Below are 25827 nucleotides of genomic sequence, written 5' to 3'. Positions count from 1 at the left end.
TAAGAACAATGCTAGAGTTTTCCTACAGGAATTTATTTATCTCATGGTGATATATTTGGAGACTGTGCACCCTCTACTTTTTTGGTTAAAATCTCTTTTCTTTTATAATAGTAGGATCTCAGGGCACCTGGGTGGCTCAGTCGGTTAAGCATCTGATTTCAGCTCAAGTTATGATCTCGTGGTCCATGGGTTTGAGCCCCACCTTGGGCTCTGTGCTGACAGCTCAGAGCCTGCAGCCTGTTTCAGATTCTGTGTCTCCCTCTGTTTCTGCTCCTCCCCCACTCGTGCTCTGGCTCTCAAAAATAAATAAATGTTAAAAAAATTATAATAGTAGGATCCCAGTAAGTGATAGGTTTTAAATTAAAACCTCCATATTTACTTAGGAAAATTAACCCGATATAGGGGCTGCCTGGGTGGCTCAGTAGATTAAGCATCGGACTCAGTTCACAATTTCAGGGTCGTGAGACTGAGCCCCGAGTTGGGCTCTATGCTGGGAGTGGAGCCTGCTTAAGATTCTTTCTCTCCCTCTCCGCCTTCCCCTCCACCTCGTGCTCTCTCGCAAAAATAAATAAAATAAACTTTAAAAAATATAAAATAAATAAATAAAAACCTTTTAAAACTTTACTGCTTTGTAACATCCAAAAGCCCAGAGAACCACTGTTCTAATGGGTTTAATCAGGGCTTTAATCTGAGATCAGGGATTTAATGAGACCAAACTGAATCTCATTCTGATGAGGAAGGTTTTGAATAACATATTTCTGCACATTCAAAAAAAGTCAACCTACTAGAAGCAACTGTGATGTCCTTTAGCAGGTGAATATATAAATAAACTGTAATACATCCAGAGTATGGAATACCGTTCAGCACAACAAAGAAAGGAGCTATCCAGGCAGGAGTGTTACCAGGTGAAAGAAGTCTGTCCAAAAAGGCTACATACTGTATAGTTTCAACTACGTAAGGATCTGGAAAAGGTAAGACGTTGGAGGCAGTAAAAGAATCAGTAGTTCCCAGGGGTTGGATGCAAGGAAGGATGAAGAGGAGAAGCACAGAGGATTGGATTGGTGCAGGGAGTCAAATTGCTACTCTGTATAAGGCTCTAATGTTAGATACATATTATTATAAATGTGTCTAAATCCATAGACTGTAAAACACCAAGAGCGAACCCTGATGGAAGCTACAGACTCTGGGTGACAATGATGCATCAGCCCTTATAACAAGGTAACAAGTGACCACACTGTTGGGAGACATTGACAATGGACAGCTACGCATGCGTGGGGCCAAGGAGTATACAGGAAACCTCTGTACCTTCTAAGCAACTTTGCTGCATATCTAAAAATACTCTAAAAGAGTAATGTCTATTAAAAAAAAAAAGTCAACCTACCAAGCCAAATTTAATGCTTAATTAGAACCACCATGGGGAGCGGAAATCACCAGTCAGATAATCAACTGTTAGGCCTAAAGGAACCTCAGAGATTGTATCTCATTATATAGCAGAGAAAATGGTCTTTGATGGTTTCTAGTCCTGGCCCTGCTGCTCCATTGTCATTGACCTTGAACTAGCCACTCACCACTCTGGTCTGTTACGCCAGCAACAAAGAGTCCTTCTTTTTCAGGTCCAAAATTCTGTGACGTCACGAGTCAGTGATCTCCAAGTTCAACACCCTAAAGAAAAGAGATGGCCCCTTACAGGTGAGGGGTCAGTTCTGGAGAAATTCAGATGGATGCAGAAAGCAGCAAAATACTCAGTCTTTCTTGTTGCCCTGCATGGCCGTGACTTAGAAGTTGTTATTCTAGAGTAGCTTGGTGTTGAGGGGAAAACTAACAAGAGATTCCTATCCCATCCTTTCTTTTTGCTTTTTCAAAGCAAAAAGACACCAAGTACTGTGTGACATCTGTTCAATGGCCGTGGACTGAAACACAGAGGGTTACTGCCTCCTAGTGGACATGCAGCAGTCTACTCTAAATTCAGAGATTCTAAATTTCCCAGGTGCTCCCAGAATTGGTTTTACAAGCTTGGGGGCGGGGGCTTAAGAAGCCACCTGTTTCAGTTCCTTCACTTTGCAGAGGGGGATGTTGATGCAGAAGTCACACAGCGGGGTCCAGGACTTGTGGTCCCGTTAAATCACGTAGCAGCTTCATGTAGCTGCATGGACCCCATTACAGATGGCAGAAAAAGGTGTCACCGTGGGTCAGTTTGCCTCCCCCGGAACTCCGGGTGTGGGAGATGTCTCAGCCATGGGCGTGTGACCTAGTAAGGCAAGCACACGGAGAGAAAGAACGCCATGGAACGTGAAGGCAGAGATCAGGGAAGGCCAAAGCTTGCCAGCAAACCACCAGAAGCCGTGAGAGGGGGACGGAAGCAATTCTCCTTCACAGCCCTGTCAGGAAGGCCCAGCCCTGCCTTGATCTTGGACTCTGGTCTCCAGAAAGGTGAGACAATACATCGCTGTCATTTAAGCCACTCAGTTTGTGGTGCTTTGTTCTGGCAGCGCCAGCAAACAGAGCTTTGTCTGTGAAACACCTGTTAGTTGTCAAATACACTTTGAATGTGCAGAACATTAACTCGCCTTGTCTCCCAAGTAGCCATCTACCGTGGCATTCCAAAATGTGAAAAGGATCCATGGACTTAGCAGTTCAGAATCACTAGACGGAAGGAATGTGATCCAACGACTCACTGTGAGTAGGAATCCTTATAGAGTATCTCCCTCAGCGGGGGGCCAAAGCCAGGGCCGTACCCTCAGGGCACAAAGGAGGTCGGACAGCTTGAAGCCAGAGGAGATTTTCTGTAAAAGAGAGGGAGACTTGGAATGCAGCATAGTATTAATGTGTTGGAGACCTTCAATAGTTAGAGCTACGGAGAGGTGCTCGTGAGGGGTCCTGAAGTGAAGGCGATAGAATTGTGAGCTCAGCTCAGATACTTGGTGGAGCAGAGATACGCAAAATCACATGTGCACAGTAGGAGGAATGTCACAGCGGCAGACGCTGGCATTTCCTATCCCAGGGCAGTACAGGGGAGAGGGAGTGACAGGCACCGAATTTTAAGGACTGTATTTCCTATTCCATAGGAAAGCTTTTTTCTTAAGTGGAGATGGATGCAGGAAGTATGATAGACCTCATGCATTTCCTTTCTTTCTTTCTTTTTTTTTTTTTTACGATTTTATTTTTAAGTAATCTCTACACCCAATGTGGGGCTCGAACTTACAAGCCCAAGATCAAGAGTCATACGCTCTACCAACTGAGCCAGCCAGGTGCCCCGTGACCTCCTGCATTTCCAATCCCATCAACCAGTCTCTTCCCTGTGGTAAACTGGGAGCTAGAACCCATTAGCCAGGCATCCGTTTCCCATGCTGATTGCAGTAACAGGAAGGCCTTCGGATTACGCGTGGCTTCCGTTGTGCTTCAGAGAAAGAACACATTTGATTACATCCAGGCTAATTCTGGCTGCTCAAGACTGGTTCCTCATCCTAAATCCTCAGAGAGGCAGTTTCCGGTTATTTCACTCTGCGCCTTGCTTATCAGAGAGGCTGCGCAGATGACACACAGGATTTTAGTCTGGTGGGGTTTATTCTCCGCTGCAAGGGAATCAGCAGGTGCTTTTATTAATCTTCCTTTTGCACATTGTTTTTTGACTTGGAACGAATGAGTCTGTTAGCCATCATTATCTTAGGGTAGCATCAAAAAAGAGTGAGCATCTTAGACCTCAACAGAGACCCCTTACCCCCTGCCGATAAAGCCCAGCATGGAGGACTTCCTCTGCCAGCCATGAGGGAGGAACAGGACAGAATTAGCCTCCCATCTTAAACAACGGTAGAACGGGACCTCCAAATATGAGACACCTCTCTTTTTTCAGGAAGAAGCCTTAAGTTCATTCAAGCTGAAGGGGTGTTTAAGGCCACCTTGGTTGATGGGGAATCTTAAATTCGCTTAGATAATCTAATTCTGGCATATGAATTTTGTAGGATTCCAGCTTAAAGATACGAATCTACATTAATTCATCAATGATACATTTTAAATTAGGATTACGAGGCTACACTGCTACCAAATAGGTTGTTTTCTCTTAAACAATTCAAATTCTTGCACTAATCAATGCACCGTTTATTCTTTAAAAATGACAATAATAATACCATAGGGACACTGGCTGGATTCTTGTCTGTGACATCGATGGGACACTCCAAGTCTGTAGGCTGTAGCGAGGACTCCCTAACTTAGAGAAGAGGCTGGCCTAGGGAATGTAGCCCCCACTCCTGAGACCGTGGTTACACATCACCCAATTATTATTTCTGGTCCTGGAAGTCTGAGATCCTCTAATCAGACAGCATGGTTAAATCAAGCCCAGGCGGAGGTGGACACAGTTCCAGTGTCACCAACTTGCCCAGGCCCGCATGCTCGCTCAGGGATGCTCCTTACAGCAGACAGAATGACGTTGTGATCTTGGCAGGCACTCTGAGCTCAAGTTATATCTTTGCCTACAGCTTCTACCCCCAGAGACTTTCAGTGCTGGGAAGAGGCTGCAGAGAGCCCAGCGGTGTTCAAATTAAGAAACACCACCCACACGGAGGGTGTAAAAAGAAAAACAAGACTTCCTGAGAGTTTTAAGAAAGTCCATTTTATATTCTCCTAGATTTGTCCTGTATGTACTTTTCCTTTCCTTTCTTTCTTTCTTCCCTTCCTTCCTTTCCTTCTCTCTCTCTCTCTCTCTCTTAAAGCTAGTTTATTTATTTTGAGAGAGACATGGGGCACCTGGGTGGCTCAGTCAGCTAAGCATCCAACTTCAGCTCAGGTCATGATCTCACAGTTCGTGGGTTCAAGCCCCGCATCGGGCTTTGTGCTGACAGCTCAGAGCCTGGTGCCTGCTTCAGATTCTGTTTCTCGCGCACTCTGTCTGCCTCTCTCAAAACTAAATAAACATTTAAAAAAAAAACCCTTAAATAAAAAACCTTTGAAAACTGGGCAAAGGACTTGAATGGACATTTCTCCAAAGATCTACAAACAGCTACCAAGCATATGAAAAGATACTCAACATCAGGATCAGAGAAATGTATATCCAAGTCCTGAAATACCACAGCTCACTTGTTAGAATGGCTATTATAAGAAACACAAAAGATAAGTAGTGTTGGCAAGGACATGGGAAATAGGGAACCCTGGTGTACTGTTGGTGGGAATGTAAATTAGTGCAGCCACTGTGGAAAACAGTATGGTTCCTCAAAAAACTTAAAATAGATCTACCTTAGGGCACCTGCATGGCTCAGTTGGTTAAGAATCTGACTCTTGATTTCGGCTCAGGTCATGATCTCACGGTTCATGGGAATCAAGCCTTGAATTGGACTCTATGCCAAGAGCAAATTCTGTCTCTCCCTCTCTCTGTCCCTCCTCTGTTCATGCTCTTTCTCTCTCTCTCTCTCTCTCTCAAAAAAAAAAAAAAAAAACAACTTAAAAAAATAGGTCTACTTTATGATCCAGCAATCCTACTGTAGGAACTGGAAAAAGATGATTCAGCTTAACTTTCTCTCTCTCTCTTTTTCAATCTTGGTCAAAACATAAAATGTACCATCTCAACCATTTTTTTAAAGTTTATTTATTTTGAGAGAGAGAGAGAGAGAGAGAGAACAAGTGGAGGAGGGGCAAAGAGAGGAAGAGAGAGAGAATCCCAAGTAGGCTCCACACTCCCAGCACAGAGCCCAATGCGGGTCAAGATCTGAGCTGAAATCGAGTCAGACGCTTATCTGAGTGAGCCACTGAGGTGTTCCCATCTTAACCATTTTTAAATGTACATTACTGCATAACAATAAGCACGTTGTTAAATATAAGCACATCGTGCAGCAGATTCCTAATTTTTTTGGGGATCTTGCAAAATGGAAACTATCTCTGTTGAATAATTCCCCTTTTCCCTCCTCTCCCCAGCCCCTGGCAACTACCACTCTACTTTCTGTGTCTAAAAAAGTAGACCATGCTTCAGACACCTCTTATAATCAGAATCATGCAGTATTTGTCTTTTTGTGACTGGCTCATTTCACTTGGCATAATGTCCTCAAGGTTCATCCACATTGTAGCCGAAGACAGCATTTTTATTCTTGAGGGCTAATATTCCATTGTGTGCATATGCCACATTTTCTTCATGCATCCATCAACTGATAAACATTTAGGTTGCTTCCACCTCTTGGCAAATACTGCAGTGAGTATTGGCATTTGAATACCTCTTCCAGATTTAACTGCATTCTTTTACAGGTAATGGCAACCCTGACTCACAGAGTAAAGTGACTGACTAAAACAGAGATTCAACAATCACTGTATTGCCTTTTTTTTTTTTTTTTTTTTTTTTGCGGGGACTGGGTGAGGGAGACTGTCCAATGCAGTTTAGCAGCGTGGCTAGCCTGTACCCAGCAGATACCAGTAGCACCACCATCCGGCCCTCCTCTCAAATACTGGCAAATGAGGGTGGGACAAAAGGGCCCCGGGGTTGAGAACATTGCTCCAAAGAAACACTCGAACCCATAATAGGTAGGACCCAGTCTGCTGCCATCCAAGAGATGACACAGCGCTCTACAGAAATACAAAGTCCGGCACGATTTTACAAAGCATTTTCTTTTTAATTCTCAAAAATGGGAGAGGGCAGAAGGATGTCAAGCTGTACGGAGAAGGCTAAACTAAGAAACCTGTAAAGCCTAAAGCTCCCGCGAGGAGCACGGGTCTACAGTCCCCGCCCCGCGGGCCCTCGCAGTGCATGCTGGGGCTTGTAGTTCCGGCGTGAGAAGCCCTGGGCGCGCATTCCCCACACAGGGCGACTTCCTCTGTCGGCCGCCTGCCTGCCGCCGCTCCCGGAAGCGGAGCAGGTTAAAGTTTCAACGCTTCCTTTCCCCGCCTCTTAGTCCCGCAGACAGCCAACCCGAGGAGCTAATAAGCGGCCGGGTTGGCGCTTTCTCTTATCTGATTGGCCCAGAGTTTTGCAGCGTCCAGACAAACTTACTGGGGATTGGTCGAGTCTTCAGTTTTGAAATTCGTGGGTTTCGCCGCGCAGTAGCGCCCCGTTGCTTCTCCGAAGCGGTGAGCCCTGGAGATCCGGAGCCGAGGGTTTGGGGCCCGCGGGAGGCTCTTCTAGGGAGGCCGCCGGACTTGGATCATAGAAGCACTTAGGAGACGCGGTGCAGTCGAGTGAGTGTGCGCGGGGCGGCCGGCGGGGCTGGGGGTTGTTGGCGAGTTTTTACCCTCCCGCCAACTCTGGACCGGGGGCGTGACTCTGCCCACCCCCCCCGCCCGCGCTCTTTGCCCCACAGCCTGGGAATGGACTGGTCACCTCTTCCAAGTGGTCACCTGCCTTGGTCCTGGGGCCTAGAGATGACCCCTTATCTCCCACCTAGGTCACCAGATTTCGAAAAAGTAATCCCTCCGCGCCCACTTTCCGGGTGCCTAGCTTCCTGTTTTGTGCTAGGAGGCCCTTGTTGACCTGAACGCGCAGGAAGCGCCCAGCAACCGGGGAATTATGCCCGATGGCATTTCTGTACAGTGAATCCTCGCTCCACACCTTCCGCACCACCTGAGCAACGTTTTAAATGGACCATTTCCGGAGGCCAGTGCTGCCCCTTATTTTGTTCCTCCCCAGGGACGTTCACTGTCAGCGGTTCAGTACCATCCAGCCGCCGTGGCCTTCCCTGCGGGTGCCCGGAGCCCAACTAGGTGCCTGCCTTTCAGAGGCAGAAACCGAGCAGGCGATTTCGCTTGTGGTTAAGAGTGCAGTTTAAATCCAGGCCCCGCCCCTAACTTACTAGGTGACTTTAACCTCTCTTTGCCTCAGTTTCCTCATTTGCACATGGGTATCCTTGAGGTTGTAGTGAGAGTTAAATGGGATGATGCCCCACCTGAGCATGGAGACAGGACTCAGTGGAACAGCTGTTTATGATCATGACCATTTTTCACTAAGGTGTGATAGACCGTTAAGTCCCCGATTTCCTGCACCTCAAAAAACAGGCGTTGCACAGGAGGCCTGTGGGGCCTCTGGGCTGGTGTACCGTATGAAGGAAGGATTTGGAGAGGAAGCTGAGCTCCCCTCTCCCTTGGTGGGATGTTGGATGTTCCTGGTTTTTGCACACAAGTTCTTAGACTGGCTGAAAAGATTTTTTGCTGTTGGTTCTCTACGAGAGCCTCTTTGATACGCTGATCTTTTCTCTTTTCTCACTTACACCTCTTTTCTAACTTACAGTGACCCTTTTTATTGTATTTGTTAATGTTTTGTTTATTTTTGAGAGAGAGCAGACGCATGAGCAGGGGAGGTGGGGAACAGAGGATCTGAAGCAGGCTCTGCACTGACAGCACAGAGCCTGATGGGGGGCTTGAACTCACGAAAGGTGAGATCATGACCTGAGCCGAAGTGGGTCACTTAACAGATTGCACCACCCAGGTGGCCCGGTGGCCCTTTTTAAATAGCCAAGCTGAGGTCTCTAGGAACAGACCTCCCCATGGATGAAGCCCAAACGCTTTTTTGCACTTTGCGAAAGAAGCGCTCACCAACTTTGCCATTTTGAACAAATACTTAAAGAAAGGTATCAGTCGTTGCATGTTGTAGCTCTTTCGTGACCCTTCGTCTGGGTTTTGGCTTCCTTAAAACAATTTTCTTTTTCCTGGCCTTGAATTGGGCGGGGTCCCACACTTTGCCGGGGCTGAGCTCTGGGACAGAGCAGCTGCGGGAAGGGATGGTAGCAGAGAGGCCATGCCCGTGATTGGCTGGCTTCAGAGCCGCCGCTGCCCAGATCTTCTCCCGCCCTGCCCAGTTGGCCCTGCCCTGATTAGTACTGTCCCTGGCATCTAACCTGTGTCTGGCATGCCCTAACCTGTGTAGAACGAACTTTTTTGGTGTCCTTGTGTGTATGCCTGGGAGGAGAAGTACCTGTAGGATGTTTATTTCTAGGTGTACAGCTGACAGATGGAATTAATTAATTGAACAAGTATTCCTTTTATGCCAGGCACTGTGCCAGGCTCTGGGCTTTTTCAGCTACAAGCAAGACAGAGCAGGGCTTGCCCTCAGGGAGCAACTGTTTAGTGGGCAGAGACAGGCTGTAAGCAAACAGATTACACAGTTACCAAGTGTGTGAAATTTCGCACGGGATCGGGAGTTGCTGAGATTCCCGTGATGAGTCAGCTGGGCAGACAGGAGACAGAAATTTCCAGATACTGGGCAGACGTTGGCTTGAGGAACAAAGGCTAGTGTGCCCTGGAAATCAGGCCTCTGGAAGACTTGGGAAGCTGCCACAGAACCTGGTTTTAAGCTTTATAAGGTGTCAAGGGATCAGTGACTTAGCTCGTCCTTCCAGGAGCTTCTGGCGTAGGTGGGAGGCTGAGCTCTGTCAGCATGGCTCTTGAATTTCAGGGTGTAGATCAGGGTGGTGGGTCACTGCCGGGGCATGAGACAGTCTGTTATTAGGGCCACTCATTCATTCCCCTGGAGGGATATTTACTGAGCCCCTGCTGTGATTGTAATGCACTTCTTACTTCTTCCTGGCTGGGGGCTTCGACGATGCTTTTGTAACAGCCTTAAGGAGGATACCCGAGTTGCTGGGTTTGGGGGGGTTGTTTTGTTTTAGGAGGACATTGGTTTGGGGGCGCTTGTGTGGCTCAGTCGGTTAAACGTCAGACTTCAGCTCGGGTCATGATCTCGCTGCCTGCGAGTTTGAATCCTGAGTCGAGTTTGAATCCTGAGTTGTCAGCTGTGCTGACAGCTCAGAGCCTGGAACCTGCTTCAGATTCTGTGTTTCCCTCTCTCTGTCTGCCTTACCCCTGCTCGCACACACTCTCTCAAGAATAAATAAAGATTGAAAAAGAAAAAAGGAAAAGGGGACATTGGTTTTGTATCTTTTGTATTTTCTCAAATATAAGACATTGCTTATCTACTCCCCTCATGCTGTCATCCACTTCTAGGAACTTTCCGCTCGAGGGAGAGGGTTGTGGGGACTATTTGAGAGGAGCCTGTCTCTGGACCCCTACTTCCTGACCGGCTCCTTTGGAATGCAGAACCCTGTGTTCACTGGCCTCTTGAAGGAGCAGTTGGACCCAATGTTCTTTGGCCTGATGCCAGGGGTCAGCTGGTGTAGCTCAGGGTGGCTGTGTCTGGCCCTCGCTCCCCCACAGGTAGTAAGAGGGGAACACACGGGCCCATGTTTGGGCAGGTAGAGAGGGGTCCTGTGCCTGCTGCAGTTTCTCCCCGATCCGGGAAAGCACTTGGCCATGTCTTGTCATTTCAAGCCCGCGAAAAGGCCGCTTGTAAGGACTGTTGCTACCAGAATTGGCTGGCAAGTGGGGACTCCTGGGAGCAGCGTGCTGTGGGCAGGCGGGCTGGTCGCGAAGGCGTGTGAAGAGCAATAGGGCATTTTTGTTTTTGTAAAAAGGACGCTGGTAGATTGGCATTTGGAATTCTGTATCTTCTGGCGGGGAGTGAGGGGGTGAGATTCTGCATCTCTGGGACCGTGGGCAGGAAGGGGCACTGATCCAGGTACTGGGTGGTTGTGGTCGTTGGGGCTGGGTGCTGCAGCCCGGCAGGCTCTTCCCCTGCCCCAGGTTCCAGCCCCAGCCCTGAGCCCTTGTGCCTCTTGTCCGCTTTCACCAGACAGAGCCACCATGGGGTCGACAGCCCCGGGGCCCATTCACCTGCTCGAGCTATGTGACCAGAAGCTCCTGGAATTTATCTGCAATGTGGACAACAAGGACTTGGTGTGGCTCGAAGAGATCGAGGAGGAGGCTCGGCGCATGTTCACCAGGTAAAGGCGGGGTGCACCGGCAGGAGGCGCCGTGGGGGACACAGCCGCTTCCCCACTGGACTCGCGAGACACACAGGCTGCCAGGGCCCCCCCGGCCCCCAGAGTGCCTGGTGCTGGGGGCCACCCTCATGTGATGGGAAGAGGAAGGAGAGGTGCTGGGCTGGCCCTCCGGACGATGCTCCACAGGCTTGCCTGGCGGCCCCGCTCCCCTCCGCGTCCTCGGGAGGGAACCCTGCACACCCGGCACGGGGCTCGCACGGGGCCTAGGAGAGCTCGGTGCTGGTCATCCCAGCTCGACTGGTCCCTGCCAGGAAAGGGCTGGGGCCAGTTCGGGGTGGGGAGCAGGCTGGCAGTTCCCGCGCAGGCGCGGACTCACGCCCTCCTTGTGCCAAACAGTGAATTCAGCAAGGAGCCCGAGCTGATGCCTAAGACTCCTTCTCAGAAGAACCGACGGAAGAAGAGGCGGGTTTCTTACATTCAGGATGAAAACAGAGACCCCATCCGGAAAAGGTGGGAGGAGGGTCAGCTGGGCAGGTGGGGTCTGGAGGTTTGGTGCCTGCCCGGAGACTCGGATTCGAAGGGGTTAACTGGGAGGGGGCAGAGGCTGGCATGAGTGGTGGGGTGGGGACCCTGTGGGCCATGCTGAGGGGTGAAATGCTACCAGGGAGACGAAGTATGACCGTGGAGTCCAGAGTGTGTGTGTGTGTGTGTGTGTGTGTGTGTGTGTGTGTGTTCATGTATGCGTGTTTGGGCCTTAGAGGAAGGGAAGGATTTTCAGAGGTGGGAGAAGAAAGAATCCATCCTTCTGCGTGGAGGAAGCAGCCAGAGATACGGACCAGGGGCTCCCCCTGTTGCTGCACTTGATAATGTCCATGGAAATGGTCATGTGCTGGAAAAGAGGCTGGGTCTTGGGGTCACGTGGTCCAGGGTACACACCCTAGCTCTGCCCCATCACAGCTGGATGGCCGTGGGTTCATTTTCTACCTCTGGGCCTCAGTTTCCCCATCTCTGAGGTGAGGAGGATGGGGGACGTTTGTATGACTTCAGTCTTCCCAGAGGTTCTGTGAGGTCTGGTAACGATCCGAGTTTATAAGTGAGGAGGCTGAAGCTCAGAGATGAGCCTGAAGCTCAGAGATGAGCCGCCGGGGGTCTTGGCTGGCCTTCTGCCTCCAAGTTCATACTCCATGCAGGCTAGCGGCTCCTGGGGAGACTGGTGGCCCCCCCGAATCTATTTTTGAGGGTACCCCTCGCCCTGTTGGGTTGTCTCACCCTCTGCTCCGCCGCCTCCAGCAGGTTGTCCCGCAGAAGGACCCGGAGCAGCCAGCTGAGCTCCCGGCACCTCCGCAGCAAGGACAAGGTGGAGAAGCTGGCTACCGTGGTCGGCGAGAACGGCTCCGTCCTGCGGAGGGTGACCCGTGCTGCGGCCGCAGCTGCGGCGGCCACCGCGGCAGTGGCACCTCCTTCGCCTGCGCCTGAGTCTCCCATGGCGCTGACCAAGGAGCCTGAGAATAGCCCGGCCCAGGGCCAGCTGGTGCCCGTGGTGGAGATCGGCGTGGGCGAGCGCCGGAGCGCAGAGCAGCACCTGGGCCAGCTCAGGGCCACCCGCACGCCTTCCCCGGCTCCATCCCCTCCAGCCACGGCTCCTGCTGCCCACAGCATCCTGATCTCCGATGAGGAATCGACACCCCAGAAGCCGGAGGCTGGGAGACTGGGGTCTGTCACCGTGAGCTCCCTGATGGCTACGCCCCAGGACCCCAAGGGCCGAGGGGTCGGAGCAAGCCGGTCTGCCTCCAAGCTCAGGATCGCAGAGGCTTCCCCAGGCCCACAGGACTCAGCGGGCTCTCTGGCGTCGCCGTGGCAGGAGCGGGTGCTGGCTCCCCTCCTGCCCCATAACTGCTCCACGCCCACGGGCGCCCGGGTGGGCCTGCAGGCGGTGCGGCGCAGCCTGATCGCCCCGTCCTCCCCGGGCCGCCAGGGCTTGCTGGCCCAGAAGTACTCGCTGGTGGCCACACAGGAGAAAGCAGTGCGCAGGTCAAGCAGAAGGCTAGGCAAGAAAGCCGCTGAAGAGCCAGCTGCCTCCGCCCGTATCATCTGTGAGTCTGGGGGCCCAGCAGGAGGTAGGGGTGCGGTGGGTGGTCCTTGGTGCCTGGCTTAACTGGAGCGGCTCTGGGGAGCCTTCTAGCAAGGAGCTGACCCTAGAAGTTTCTGCGACAGTGTAAACATTCTGTATCTGTGCTGTCCCATCTCATGGCCCCTGTTAGCCACGTGTGGCTGTGGAGCCCCCATATGCGGCTAGTGTGACGGAGGAAGTGAATTTTTAGTTTCATTACGTTTCACTTACTTTAGATTTAAACTAGTGCCTATCATATTGGACGGCACAAATCTAGCCCAAACCTCTTTTACAAATTAGGAACCCGAGGTCCAGGGAGGTTGGTGGCCACAGTGTCCCTGTGGTTAGTGATCATGCTGAGGCTCGAACCAAGGCCTTCAACTCAGGGCCAGAGTGTCCCACTTGCTTCCTACAGAGGCTCACTGAGATTGGCCACGTTTGTGGCCTCCTGTTAGCGAAGCTGCTGGTCTGGAGATGCAGAGGGTCATTCTGGAGGGACAGAAAGCTGGATGTAGTGCCAGCTTGGCAGTCCACCTGCCCTGTGACCTGGAGCAGGCTCCAGGAAATTCTTTGTGGGCCTCAGCTGTTCCATTAGCCATTTGTATCCTCATCTGGCCCCAGCTCAGGGGACTGTTGTCCTGGGGGGAGCAGGTGTGACGAGCCACGGAGGACAGGCGGCTCTGCGAGTCGGGGCTGGCTGCGTGAAGGAGGTGGGGTCGGAGCCGGGAGGTTTTTGATGAAGGATCACTAGGCTTGCGGCAGGTGGAAAATTTGTGGGGAAAGGTATCCCTGGCAGAGGGAACAGCTTGTGTGAAGACGCAGAGGGAGGAAGTGGCAAGAGAGGGGGTATCTTGGGCTCACGTGCCAGGCAAGGGGCCTGGGCTTGACCCACTAATGCAGCGGATATGGCCCCTTGATGGTCCCTGGTACTGGGTGAAAAATGGCCAAAGGGAAGGGAGGGAAGGAGACAGGAAGACTGGGAAGGAGGCTGTCGCCAGAGTCCAGCCAGAGGAACCTGAGGCAGCGCGGCTGATGGGGAAGAAGGCCAGGGTTTAAGTTCATGGCTATTAGATCAATCGTCCACATCGGCCTAGCACTTCCAAGAGTTAGAAGACACTAGGTTCTCATTGGGCCCTTGCAGCACCACCGTTGGCCCGGTGGACTTTCCCCCACCTGACAGAGGAGGAGACAGAAGCTTACAGTGGTCACTGAATTTGCAAAACTGGGAAACGGCTTGAGCCCCATGTGGCATCCTTTCCGGGGCGCCGAGGAGGCCGTGTGGGGCGCCCCGGAGTGGGGCTTGGTCCAGTGGGTAAGGGCCCCTCACCTCGCCAGATTTCTTCCCCACCTAGGGAAGGGCTTGCTCTGGGTCATGGGCTTGAGGACATGCAGCCTGGGGACCTGGCACGCGGGCCACTTTTGGATTCTCAGAATGGCTGAGTTGTTTCTGACTTGCGTTGGTGGTTCCCTCAGGCCTGAATCTGATCCTTAGGGTGTGATGGAGCAGGTGAGCCTGGAGTTCTAGAAGAAGGGTGCGGGAGAGGTTCTGGACAGGTCTATCTCACTCCCAGCCCAGGGCTCCTCCACCTTAAGGTGGAAGGAAGAGGGAAAGGGGGTGGGGGGAGACTAAAACATAGCAATTAAGCCCTGGAGTCACACAGAGCCTCCATGACCTTGACCTTGACCTTGGACCTTGGTTTTCCCATCTGTTAAATGGTGATAACACCTGCCTTGAATGTGGTAGAGAGCCCGTCTTTCATGCTTGGATAAGGTACAGGCTCCGTCAGTCTTTAAGGGATAAAACCCCAGAAGACCTGTGTTCTCAAAGCTCAGTCTGGGTGTGGCCAGGCTGCCCCTGAACTGGACTGAGCTGCAGGGTGTTTCATAGCGGGGGAGAGAGGCTTCCCGGAGGCCTTCCTGACACCCAGCTCCGAGGCTTGGCCGGGCAACTTGGAGGTGGGGTCTTAGTTTGGGTTCCCCCCAGAATCAGCCTTAATGTCAGGATTTGGGTGCAACTTGATCATTTTGGAAGAGCGCAAAATGCCTGCAGTGGGGTCGTGGGGAAGTGAGACCGGGAAGGGCTGCCGGTGAGGAGGCCTGGCCCGTGGAGCACTGTGTCCAGGGGCTGCTGGGAGGGGGCATTGAGGCCTCGCGTGCCTGGCCTGGCACACGTTGGCCCTGTGGGAGCCGTTGGGCAAAGAAATGGTGCAGCAGTGGGTGGACAGATGGCCCCTGAAGCAGTGAGGCAGCAGCCACTTCAGGGTATTTGGGGGGTCCTGCCGTTCAGGCCAGGCTCCTCCTTGGGGTTCCCCGGCCACCTCCGCACTGGGGAACAGCCCATCTGGCCCTCTGCCAGGCCTCAGGCCGTCTCCCTGCCACGATATCGGGCCTGGGGCCCGAATGGCATGCAGATGGCATTTAACATTCCAGCGGAACAGTTGTGGGTCACATGGGCCTCTCATCCCTCTGCTCCCTCAGCAGCAAGCACGGAGCCCAGAGCTGGGGGGGAGCACGGCGCTGGGGTGGGCAACCAGGGGAGCCTTTCTAGCTTTTGGCCCCCCACCAGTGGGAGCACGTACCTCCCTTGACTGCAGGCCTGGCCCTGAGCCGCCCCCTCTCGCTGCCCCAGGCCTGGCCCCACCCCCAAGCAGGTGGCTCTCTGCTGCTGTTTTCTCTGCCTCGTTGTTTGCTGCTGCAGCCCTGTGTTCATCTTCCCCCCTTCCCTTAGACCCTCAGGCACTGCCTGGCCGCACCCCAACTGCCTCTCACCTCGGAGAAGCCGGTCCTTTCCTACCTCGTAGCCTTCTGCCCAGGCCAGCAGCTCTCAACTTTCTGTCTCAGCCCCCGCTCCCAGTCTTAAAAATTATTGAAGACCCCAAAGAGTTTTTGAATGTGAGGGTTCTAGACACTGATAGTTACTGTATTAGAAATTAAAACTGATGGATACCCCGGCGGCTCAGCCAGTTAAGCGTCCAACTCTTGATCTCAGCTCAGGTCTTGGTCTCAAGGTCATGAGTTCAAGCCATGTGTTGGGCTCTGCACTGGGCGTGGAGCCTACTCAAAAAAAAAAATGCTAAAAAAATTGTGTTTAGACATTTTGAGAATTTGTTTTCAAGAGACAGAAACAAAGCATAAGCAGGGGAGAGACAGAGAGAGAGATGCGCAGAATCCGAAGCAGGCTCCAGGTTCTGAGCTGTCAGCACAGAGCCTGATGGGGGGCTCGAACCCACGAACCATGAGATCATGACCTGAGCCAAAGTCGAACGCTTAACTAACTGAGCCACCCAGACGCCCCTAAAAAAAAAAATTAATAAAAAACTTTAGTATGATCTAATTTTATTTTCTGTAGTTATATTATTTTGGTATTAAAAATTAAAAGTATTATTTAATACCCTGATACAAAAATAGCAAGCCTATTGTCTATTGATGTTAGATTTTTTAAAAATTTACTGTTTTATTATTTATTTTTGAGAGAGACAGAGCCTGAGTGGGGGAGTGGCAGAAAGAGAGAGACAGGGAGACACAGAATCCAAAGCAGGCTCCAGGCTCTGAGCTGTCAGCACAGAGCCGGACACAGGGCTTAAACCCACGGACTGCCAGATCATCACCTGAGCTGAAGTCAGATGCTCCACCGACTGAACCCCACAGGCGCTTCTAGATTTTTTTAAATAAAAAATATAATTCTTTTCCAAAACAAAACTGTAGGGAGGAGGCTGGCGCTCTTCTATACCTTGCAGATCTTTTTAACGTGTGCCTTGAAAGCAGACAGCAGATTCTGCATTCCATCTGTTGCATTGTGGTGTTTGGGTGAAAGCATACGAAGAAAACTTGGCCTCCCAGAGATACATAGTTGGAAAAGAAAGGACACCTTTAAAAGTCTTCTCAGATAATTTTGCATATTCATTTTTTTTTTCAGTTAATTTGTACATATTCAACACAAGTGGTAGCTTCTGAAAGGCTTATTGCAGTGGGGAATCGGAAGCTCTCATTGGCCCCACCTTGGTCTGTCCGGTGCTTTTTTCCCCCTTCATGTTTATTTATTTAGTTTTAAAAGAGAGAGAGAGAGAGAGAGAGAGAGAGAGAGAAAGCCACAGAGGGGCTGAAAGAGGGGGAGAGGGTGAATCTCAAGCAGGCTCCATGCTATTAGGTCAGAGCCCAACGTGGGGCTTGAACTCACGAACTGTGAAATCATGACCTGAGCGGAAATCAAGAGGCAGAGCCGTGACCTACTGAGTCACCCCGGTGCTCGTCTTGCACTTTGAATGGAACTTTTAGCCATATGCAATTTTGTAGCCTCATGTGTTGATCATTTAGAAGATGCTGTTTCACTAAGTTATGTGCATCTTCCTAATGTTGACACCCTTCATCATCTATTTTTTAAAAGGAGCACATTTGTTTTCCCATCTCATTAGAAAAGTCTGCAGGTATCGGGAAGCTAGAAGCTCATGGCCATGGATACATGGCTTTCAAAATTCTATTTTTGGACAGGGAATCATTTTTTTATTACTGATAAAATATTCATTGTTCTTTTTTAACTGTTTATTTTTGAGAGAGAGAGTGAACGAGAGAGGGGAACCCCCAAACTGTGACATCATGACCTGAGCTGAAGTCGGATGCTTAACCGACTGAGCCCCTAGGCCTGCCTTATTCATTGTTTTATTTTAAGTGACAGACTCATTTTGTTCATTTTTTAAGAAAATGTCTACCAAATATCCAAGATTGCGTAACAGTGGTTTGTCAGTTGCCTTTTCAATTAAAAATCGTTCCATTAAAAAAAAAATGGCTAGTTGAGCTGGGAATTCAAACATGAACGCTTGCCAGAGACCTGGGTGTACAGTAAAGGGCACTGCACATACTTTCCACTCCACCACACAGAGCGTACTTAGGTTTAGATTTAATAAAATTCATAGTTTATACTCTTTCATCAAGGACATTCTTAAGTGAATTTGAACATTTCTGTGTCGAGTATGGGGTACGGTTTGGTTTCATGATCTCCGTTTGGTGCTCAGGGTCTCACCTAGCATTGCTTCATTGCTTTTGCACTGTCAGGGTTTTTCATGTTGTGGTGAAAATAGTTAAGACCTCACGAAAGGGTCTTGGGCACTTGACTTTCAGGAGTCTGAAAATAGACTTTGGGAACCATCAGCCTGGATGTCCTTCTCTCTCCCAGCGCTCCCCCTTTGTCTGTGACCGTGTCTTCCTTCACCTCCCAGCCTCTAGACCAGTTTGGGTCCCCATTACAGTCTTTCAAAATCTTCTGCTCTTTTCCGTCATCACACATACCACGTGTCTTTTACAGGATTACTTGATGGTTATGTAGACCGGATGGTGGCTCTGTTTGTCTCACTCACTGTTTGGTCCCCATGGCCTTGGGGCCTGGTACATAGTAGGCCCTCAAAGAATAATTGTTTTGTTTTTTTTTTTAGTTTTTTTTAATGCTTTTTATTTTTTTTTAAACGGTCTCTGTACTTTTTTTTTTTAATGTTTTATTTATTTTTGATACAGAGAGAGACAGACCATGAGAGGGGGAGGGGCAGAGAGAGGAGACACAGAACCGGACGGGGGGCTTGAACCCACGAACGTGAGATCTGAGCCAAAGTTGCAGGCCTAACCTTAACCAACTGAGCCACCCAGGTGCCCCTAGAAGCCTGATCTTTTGTTACAACAACTGATACAGCCTTGGCCAGAGCAAGGCCCCAAAAAATTAAAGACTCAGAATTGTTTCTCTCCACGGAAATCTTTAGTAAAAGGCGAAAGATTTATGCGAGCTGAAGAGAAACCGGAGTATGCTTTTTATTTTTGAGAGACAGAGAGAGACAGTGAGATCAGGGGAGGGTCAGAGAGAGAGGGAGACACAGAATATGAAGCAGGCTCCAGGCTCTGAGCTAGCAGTCAGCACAGAGCCCGACACGGGGCTCGAACCCACGAACTGTGAGATCATGACCTGAGCAGAAGCCGCACGCTTAACTGACTGAGCCACCCAGGCACCCCAAGAATAATTGTTGAATGAATAAGCTGCTTTGTGTTGGACCCCATGCTGGATATTAGGGACCCGGAGTCAGACGGTGTTTCTCTTCCCGAGGTGTTCCCGGCCCCACTCAGTGAAGGAGCCAAGATGTGCTCTCAGATGGGCAGGTTGCCAGCTGGGGAATAGGAGACATAAAGCCCACAGCTCTACTGAGGATGCTGGAAGCCGAGGGAATTTGCTCAGGGCAGGCGGGGCCTCTGCACCCAGTGAAGCTGGGGCTCTCTGGGGTGGAGAAGGCCCATGCCTGGTGAAGGGGGTGTCTCTGGAGTGGAGAAGGCCTGTGTCCAGTGAAGGGGGGAGGTCTCTGGGTGGAGAAGGTCTGACTGTAGATGAAGAGTGGCCAAGCTCCAACCAGCACGTGGCTTCCGGGATTACTTGGAGCGACACCTGGTCAGTTTCTGAGGCATCATCCTTTGTTTTCCCCTCAGGTCACAGTTACCTGGAGAGGCTCCTGAATGCTGAAGTGCCCCAGAAAGTTGGGTGAGTTCACTTCCAGGGCTTGCGGACTTTTCCAGGGCTGGGCAGGACACATGGATTCCTACCCAGCTGAGTCCCAGGAGTGGAAGCATTTCCTGTGCCTGAGCCTTCCCTCCTGATGGGGACTGCCTTCAGCTGCAGCTACCCCTCCCCCTATTCTAACCAGGCAGCAGATGGCACAGGTGACAGCTCTGGCCTGGCCTTGAGTCTTCCAAACCTTACCCTGGTGCGTGGACTCCTTGGGGGTCCAATCCAGAGGCCCATGTACTGGCTAGTACAGACATGAGGAGCGTCGTGCCTATTGTAGTGGAAAGGGGGCGTGCCTATTGTGGCAATGGGGCGGCACCGGCCTGCGCATGCTCCCTGCCCCACGATGACACCCCAGCACCGCTTTTCCTTGAGGCTACATCTTGCCATCGCTAAAACTGGGGCCCTCCTGCCCCTGCTTTGGAGCAGAGGGTCAGCGCTTGAGATGGGAAGACAGGGAAACTGGGCAGACTGGCTTTGCTGGCCCTCCGGGGAATGGACAATGACCCATCGGGGCACAAGGGGTCAGGACAGAGCTGGCAAAGGGCTGACATCCCGAACCAGGCCCCGATGTTCAGAAGCTGACTTCCCTGTCTGCCCGGGCCACAGACGCTCCAGGGTCCCCCTGGCTCTGCTCTGGCTGCTGTCCTCTTCTCCTACGTGGCGCTGTGGGTTGGTGACCCAGACCAGGACGTCTGTCGGGTGGGGAGGTGCTCCTGTGAGGACTCAGGCTGGCTGGGCGGGTCCCACATGCCTCTTGCTCTGCTTTCAGCCCTGAGCAGAAGCAGCCCATTGAGGAGGCCAAGGGTGTACAGGCGGCTGAGCCAGAGGTAAGGCGAGCAGGCTGGGTGTGGGTGGGAGCGGGGTGGGGGTGGGGGGTCAAGGGCCCATGAGGCCCAGGCACAGACCCCAAAGCCTTGGTTCTTCACCCTCCCACCAGGGCCCTGAGCAAGACAGGAGTGCCTTGTGGCCCCGCAGTGCCACCAAGATCGCCGTTAGCACACCTGGCTCGCAGCCTGTGACTGGTGGCCCAGAAACGCCCTCCAAAGGGCAGCAAGGTGAGCCTTCTTGTTTCGTGCAGATACCCAGGGCCATGGTGGCCTTGGTGGCCTTGGTCTGACTTTCAGGGAGAGAGAAGCCCATTTCTGGGTTCTCTGGCCACAGGTAAACGAGACCCAGGGGGTACAGATCTTTGGGTGTCCAGGTTTCACTGCCCACCTTCTGGCTGGAACAGCTGCTGAGTGCCACATGAGTGGCCGAGGCTGGTTGGTGTGTGAAGCCAGGTGATGCGGGGCGGGGCCTGAATTCAGGTATCAACTGTGAACGCGCCGGGTCAGAGACTTAGGCCCCTCCCCTGGGGGCAGCGGGGGGAGCTCTGTGCTGGGGTGGGGACCCCTGGCCTGTGTTATGTCCCTGCTGCTGTCTCACTCCCCTCACTTTTGCGGGTCCCTGCAAGAGCTATGGGCTCCAGCACCTCCAGGCCGCCTGGCGTGTCCCAGCGTCTGGCTCACGTCTCCTCAGTGGGAAGAGCACTGTGGCTGTGAGGTCTTTGTCCGCGGCTTTCCCAGCTTTATACTGGGGCCAGGGACCAGAACTGCTCCAGCGCTGTAACCCCTGGCCGAGCTGCAAGGTTGCTGCAAGGTTAAACAGCGAGGGGCGAGGTTGGCGCTTTCCCCCAGCAGTGAAACAAAACGAACTTGACCCCACACCCCAACGGTGGACCCTGCCCAGGGGGCCCTCCCCTCTTCCTGTCATGGCAGCCTCAGCTGATAGGCCTGGAGGGGTGGGAGTTTGAAGCCAGTCGAGGGGTCTGTTAGAGTCTGCAGCTTCCACGGTTTCTGCTCCTAAAAGGTAACCACCCCCCCGCCCCAGCTCTCAGTGTTAAGGTGGGCAGCACACAGGTGGGCCACCTCAGTGGGAGTGTCCTGCTGTTCCTGTCACGGGCCCCACGGGCTGGGGCCCGTATGCTGGGCTCTGGACGTCCACGGATTTCTCAGGGCTGGTTGTGCTAAGGCTGACAGCTTCCGCCACTAGTCACCCTGGGATCTGCCTGGCACAGAGCCTTGCCCTCGCCATGCTGCTGCTGGGGGACCCCTCCCCTGTCCCCTCCAAGCTGTTCCTGCAGCCTTACCAAAATTGTTCTCTCCACAGAGCCCAAGACTGACCATGCAGATGGCCCCAGGGAGCCACCCCAGAGTGTCAGGTGTGCATCTGGGTAGGGGTGCCTAGGCGACTCTTCTGAGGGGCCCAGGGGGACATGCACCTTAGGTCCTCGTTCGGGAAGGGTGGGAATGTGGTGGGGGGGGTGGGCTCTGTTTACTCTCGGCATGGGTGAGGCCTAGTGCAGGAGGTAGCTCGCCGCTGTGAGACAGAGCGGGCCTGGGAGTGGGTGACCGGATCGCAGACCCCACCCCTTGCATCCTCCTGGGCGTGGGACCTAGGATTGGGCACTTGGTCAGGAGGACCCCACATCTGTAGTGCCTCTCCACCTGGAGCCCTCTGAGTGGGGCCCAGCTCTGTTCACAGGGTGACCTCTTACGGGGTGTGGTGGGGAGGGGACTGGGTCAGCCTGTGACACTGTCGCCGCCATGCTGTGGCAGGAGGAAGCGTAGCTACAAGCAGGCCGTGAGTGAACTGGACGAGGAGCAGCAACTGGAGGACGAGGAGCTGCAGCCCCCCAGGAGCAAGACCCCTTCCCCACCCTGCCCAGCCAGCAAGGTGAACGGGGCCTCTGCACTCCCTTGTTGCCCCTGCTGCTGCACCCGGGGGGTGTCCTTACCCTGGTCCTCCCCCACAGGTGGTGCGGCCCCTCCGGACCTTCCTGCACACCGTGCAGAGGAACCAGATGCTCATGACCCCGACCTCGGCCCCCCGTGGCAGTGTCATGAAGTCCTTCATCAAGCGCAACACTCCCCTGCGCGTGGACCCTAAGGTGAGGGAGCCCGGACCCTGGCCGCACTTTGCTAGGCCAGGGCAGCATGGCTGAGGGCTCCCGTCTGTCCCCTAGGCTGCTGGGAGTGGCGTGGATCCGGGCCAAGGCAGCTGTGACCTGGCACCCGTCAAGGGCCAGCTCCAGCCTCTGTGGCCTTGGGCCGCCCCGATGTCTGAGGGCTGTTCGGGCTTCTTGGGCTCCAAAGGGCAGCTCAGAGGCTCGGGCGGCTCAGAGTGACTCCTGGGTGTTGGGCCCTGAGCTGGTAGTAGAAATGGCGTAGCTGGCCATGGCCGTGACCATCCATCCCCACACCCCCCATGCTGCCTCTTGAGGCTTGAGTAGTTGAGGCGAGGGACACCCGTGGACCCTGTGCTCACTGAGGTGAGGGCTGGTGGGATGGGGGGCTGGGAGGGCACAGGCCCCACGCCGACTCTGGCGTCATCAAGAGGGAGCCTGCTTTCCGGATGTCCCCAAGCCTGGCATTAACTCCTGGCTTTTTCCTTGTCTCCTCTCCTCCACAGTGCAGCTTCGTTGTAAGTAAAGCCTTCTTCTGTCTCCTCTACCCTAGCTCCCCCTAGCACTTACCTGCCGTAGCCCTGTTCCCGCGAGGCCACCCGCACCCGTAGAAACACTAACACTGGAGGTGGAGCGGGAGCGTTAAAGGGGTGGCTGCCTGGAGGCGCCCAGCTGTCCTGGCTGTCCTCCCTCTGCGGGGCCGGTCCTCCCTGCCCTTGTCTCTGCTCCCAGGAGGAGCCTCAGAGCCCCCCTGGCACAAGAGGAGGCAGAGAGGGTGTGGCTGGCTGCTATTCACCAGGGCCACTGCTTGAATTTCCCCACAGCATCTCCCTCCCTGGCCCTGGGCTCCCCCTCAGGGTCTGGGGCTGTGAAGAGAACAGACAAGTGGCCCCTGGTCCCCAGAGCCACTGAGATATATTGGGTCACAGACTTGAGCGACTGCCTTGAGGGGCAGAGCAGCGGGTGGGGGTGGGGGGAGCCATCGTTGTAGTCTGGGTCCTGTGGGGTCACGGTAGAACTGTCACTAGGGGCCTCTGGAGAGAAGGCCACAGAAGCTGTTCTCTTCTCAGATCCCTCAGAGCTGAGCCGGGCCACGGGCCCTGAGGAAGGAGCCCCACACGGCTGGGGTCAGCTCAGCCTGCGGTCTTGGCTGCCTGGGGTCTCCCAGGTTACAAGGCTGCAGCCCTTCTGTTCCTCTGTTCCCACTGGCGCTTTAAAGGGCCTCCTATGAGCAAGGCTTCTGCCTCTAGACGAGGGCCTGGGGCTTGGCGGGTCAAGGGGCTTCTCAGCTGCTAGACATGTAGGTCTTGAACTTGCCTGTCGTGTAAGGAGACTGGCCCGCTCTCTGTGAACGAGGCAATGGCATACCCTCCAATACGCAAGCAAGCAGGCTGTGTGGCCTCACACACCTGCTAGGTGCTAGGCCCCTGGGCCAATGGTAATGAACCAGACTTGGACTTGATCTTCCTACAGCGAACTCCCATGTTGCACACAGACTGATGGGAGCCTGCCAGGCTTCCTAGGGATGACCAGAGGTCCAGGGAGCTGCCTTTTTTCGCCATGGGGAGCCCAGATTCCTGCACAGGGCGTCTGGTGGTGGTGGGACAGTTCTTAGTTAGGAGACTGGGCCTACATAGATCGTAGGGACCTTGAGATCGAGGACATGTTTCCGAACTTTTGGCTGAGTTTCCTTGGCTACAAAATGAGTTCAGAGGTCCCTTCATAGAAATGGGTGAACCAGGGTCCTGTCCATCAAGCACCCAGCACAGGACTTGGTATAAAGTAATTTTTAGTCATTGGTGGAGAGACTGCTCCATTCAGGCCCCTGGAGGCAGAAGGCGCTAAATAAGCTTTTGGTTTGCTGATCTGCCTCCTTGGCCTTGATGGTGGCCTCTGGGGAGCGGAGACAACCCAGCCAACCTGGGAGGGTTGGGACAGAAGGCGAACATGGATTCTATGACACGAACAAATCTTGCTTCTATAAAATTCACAACATGCAGGATCATTTCTCTGCCCTGTGCTGGGAAATTTCAACACTCAGGCTTCGGGGGTAACACGTTTTGCTGAGCTCTGTTGGAAGCAGGAGTCCGCGGGCACTTGGGGCAGGAAGAGAGGGTGAGGTGCTTTCCCCACCTGGGAGCACGGGGTAGAAATTGGCGCCCCCTGCTGGTCGGATAACCTCAAACTTGGCAAGTTATACGTTCTGCCAAACTTGGAGCGTTTTCAGCCATTATTTCTAAAAAACTCCGTTTCAGTGTTGCGTTCTTTCGTCTCCATCATAGGTGACAATGACACCCACGCTGGTGGTGGAGTTTTCTGTGTCGCCATAAGCCTCCGGGCTCTGTTCATTTCTCTTCCATAGCTTTTTCCCTCTGTTCAGATCAGATACGTTTTATTGATTGATCTGTATATTTAGTGACATCTATCGGTCTTTTCCATTCTGCCCTTGGGCCTATGCACTGAATTTCTCATTTCTGTTATTGTATTTTGAGTTCTGAAGTTTCCAGTTTGCTTTTTTCTAGATCTTCTCCTTGCTGTGATTTTCTATTTTGCCATTTGTCTTTAAAAAAATTTTTTTTTAGTGTTTATTTTTGAGAGAGAGAGAGAGAGAGAGACAGAATGCAAGCAGAGAGGGTCAGAGAGAGGGAAACACAGAATCTGAAGCAGGAGCCAGGCTCTTAGCTGACAGCACAGATCCTGATGTGGGGCTTGAGCTCATGCCCCCTGCCATTTGTCTTAATGTGACTACTGTTGAAACATTTCTAGAATAGTGGCCTTGATGTCTTTGTTGGATAAGTCTAACATCTGTCACCTTGACGTTGGTGGCTGCTGATTGTCTTCATGGGGGGGGTTGAGATTTTCCTGGTTCTTTGTGTGCTGAGTGGTTTTGGATTATATCCTGGCCACTTGGAATTTTGCGTCATGAGGCCACATGTTCACATCTGAGAGAGAATATTGGTATCTTGATCCTACCTCGTTTGGTCCAGTCCCTCCTTCTGTGGGACGTGATTCCAGTGTTCAGATTTCAGAGTCTTCGCAGTGCTTTCGGATCACGTTTTTGGTGTAATAGATGGTCAGATCCATGCATCTGCAGTGTGCGGCTGAGCCTAGGAGTTCAAACAACCATAGCGTGTCGTTTTCTCCATGCATCTAGTACATTTCACTTTGCCGAGGCTCCAGCCCTCCGTCCTCCAGCCAGGAAGCTGGGACTCCCGTTACCCTGCTCCACGGCATGTTTCCACGACCACACCCAGGGTCACCTGGCAGGGAGACAGGAAAAAAGCCACAGCATTCATAACTCTCAGGGATCACAGCTCCAGAGTGCGCAGAGGCAGCTCCTCCTCCCCCAGAGTTTTGACTGCGGGTTCCTGTAACTGCTGCTTCCCGTTGCCATCGGACCGTCGCCTGCAGCACGAGTGGAGGAAGCAAAGACCAAACTAAAATCGGGGTTTCTGCACACTCTGAGCATTAGAGGCCCCCTTTCCACTCCTTAAGT

The 25827-nt window shown here is 52.6% G+C and overlaps 1 protein-coding gene and 1 non-coding gene across 8 annotated transcripts in view; one reads left to right on the top strand and one right to left on the bottom strand.

Moving 5' to 3' along the window:
- Positions 1-6993: 6993 nt before the first annotated feature.
- Positions 6994-25827, top strand: part of INCENP (inner centromere protein) — a 28215-nt gene continuing 9381 nt past the window's right edge. For 2 of the 7 annotated variants that reach the window (XM_029957660.1, XM_029957654.1), the window contains exons 1-11: positions 6994-7149; positions 10592-10742; positions 11139-11252; positions 12033-12835; positions 19309-19360; positions 20157-20214; positions 20325-20442; positions 21536-21587; positions 21985-22102; positions 22182-22316; positions 22838-22849. In XM_029957660.1, coding sequence (XP_029813520.1) covers positions 10603-10742; positions 11139-11252; positions 12033-12835; positions 19309-19360; positions 20157-20214; positions 20325-20442; positions 21536-21587; positions 21985-22102; positions 22182-22316; positions 22838-22849 — 1602 coding nt within the window. In that variant the 5' untranslated portion in view covers positions 6994-7149; positions 10592-10602. Of the gene's footprint in view, positions 7150-10182; positions 10249-10591; positions 10743-11138; positions 11253-12032; positions 12836-19308; positions 19361-20156; positions 20215-20324; positions 20443-21535; positions 21588-21984; positions 22103-22181; positions 22317-22837; positions 22850-25827 lie in introns of those variants that run through there. The other 5 variants (XM_029957657.1, XM_029957656.1, XM_029957655.1 and 2 more) reach the window with 5 other exon arrangements.
- LOC115272810 lies at positions 18528-18640 on the bottom strand. The gene has a single exon (XR_003900468.1). It is a non-coding gene; the product is annotated as a U5 spliceosomal RNA (small nuclear RNA).

The sequence above is a fragment of the Suricata suricatta genome, chromosome 11 (genome assembly GCF_006229205.1).
Source record: "Suricata suricatta isolate VVHF042 chromosome 11, meerkat_22Aug2017_6uvM2_HiC, whole genome shotgun sequence".
Taxonomy (NCBI): domain Eukaryota; kingdom Metazoa; phylum Chordata; class Mammalia; order Carnivora; family Herpestidae; genus Suricata; species Suricata suricatta.
The sequence above is the reverse complement of the archived record's forward strand: the minus strand, read 5'-3'. Positions and strand labels throughout refer to the sequence as shown.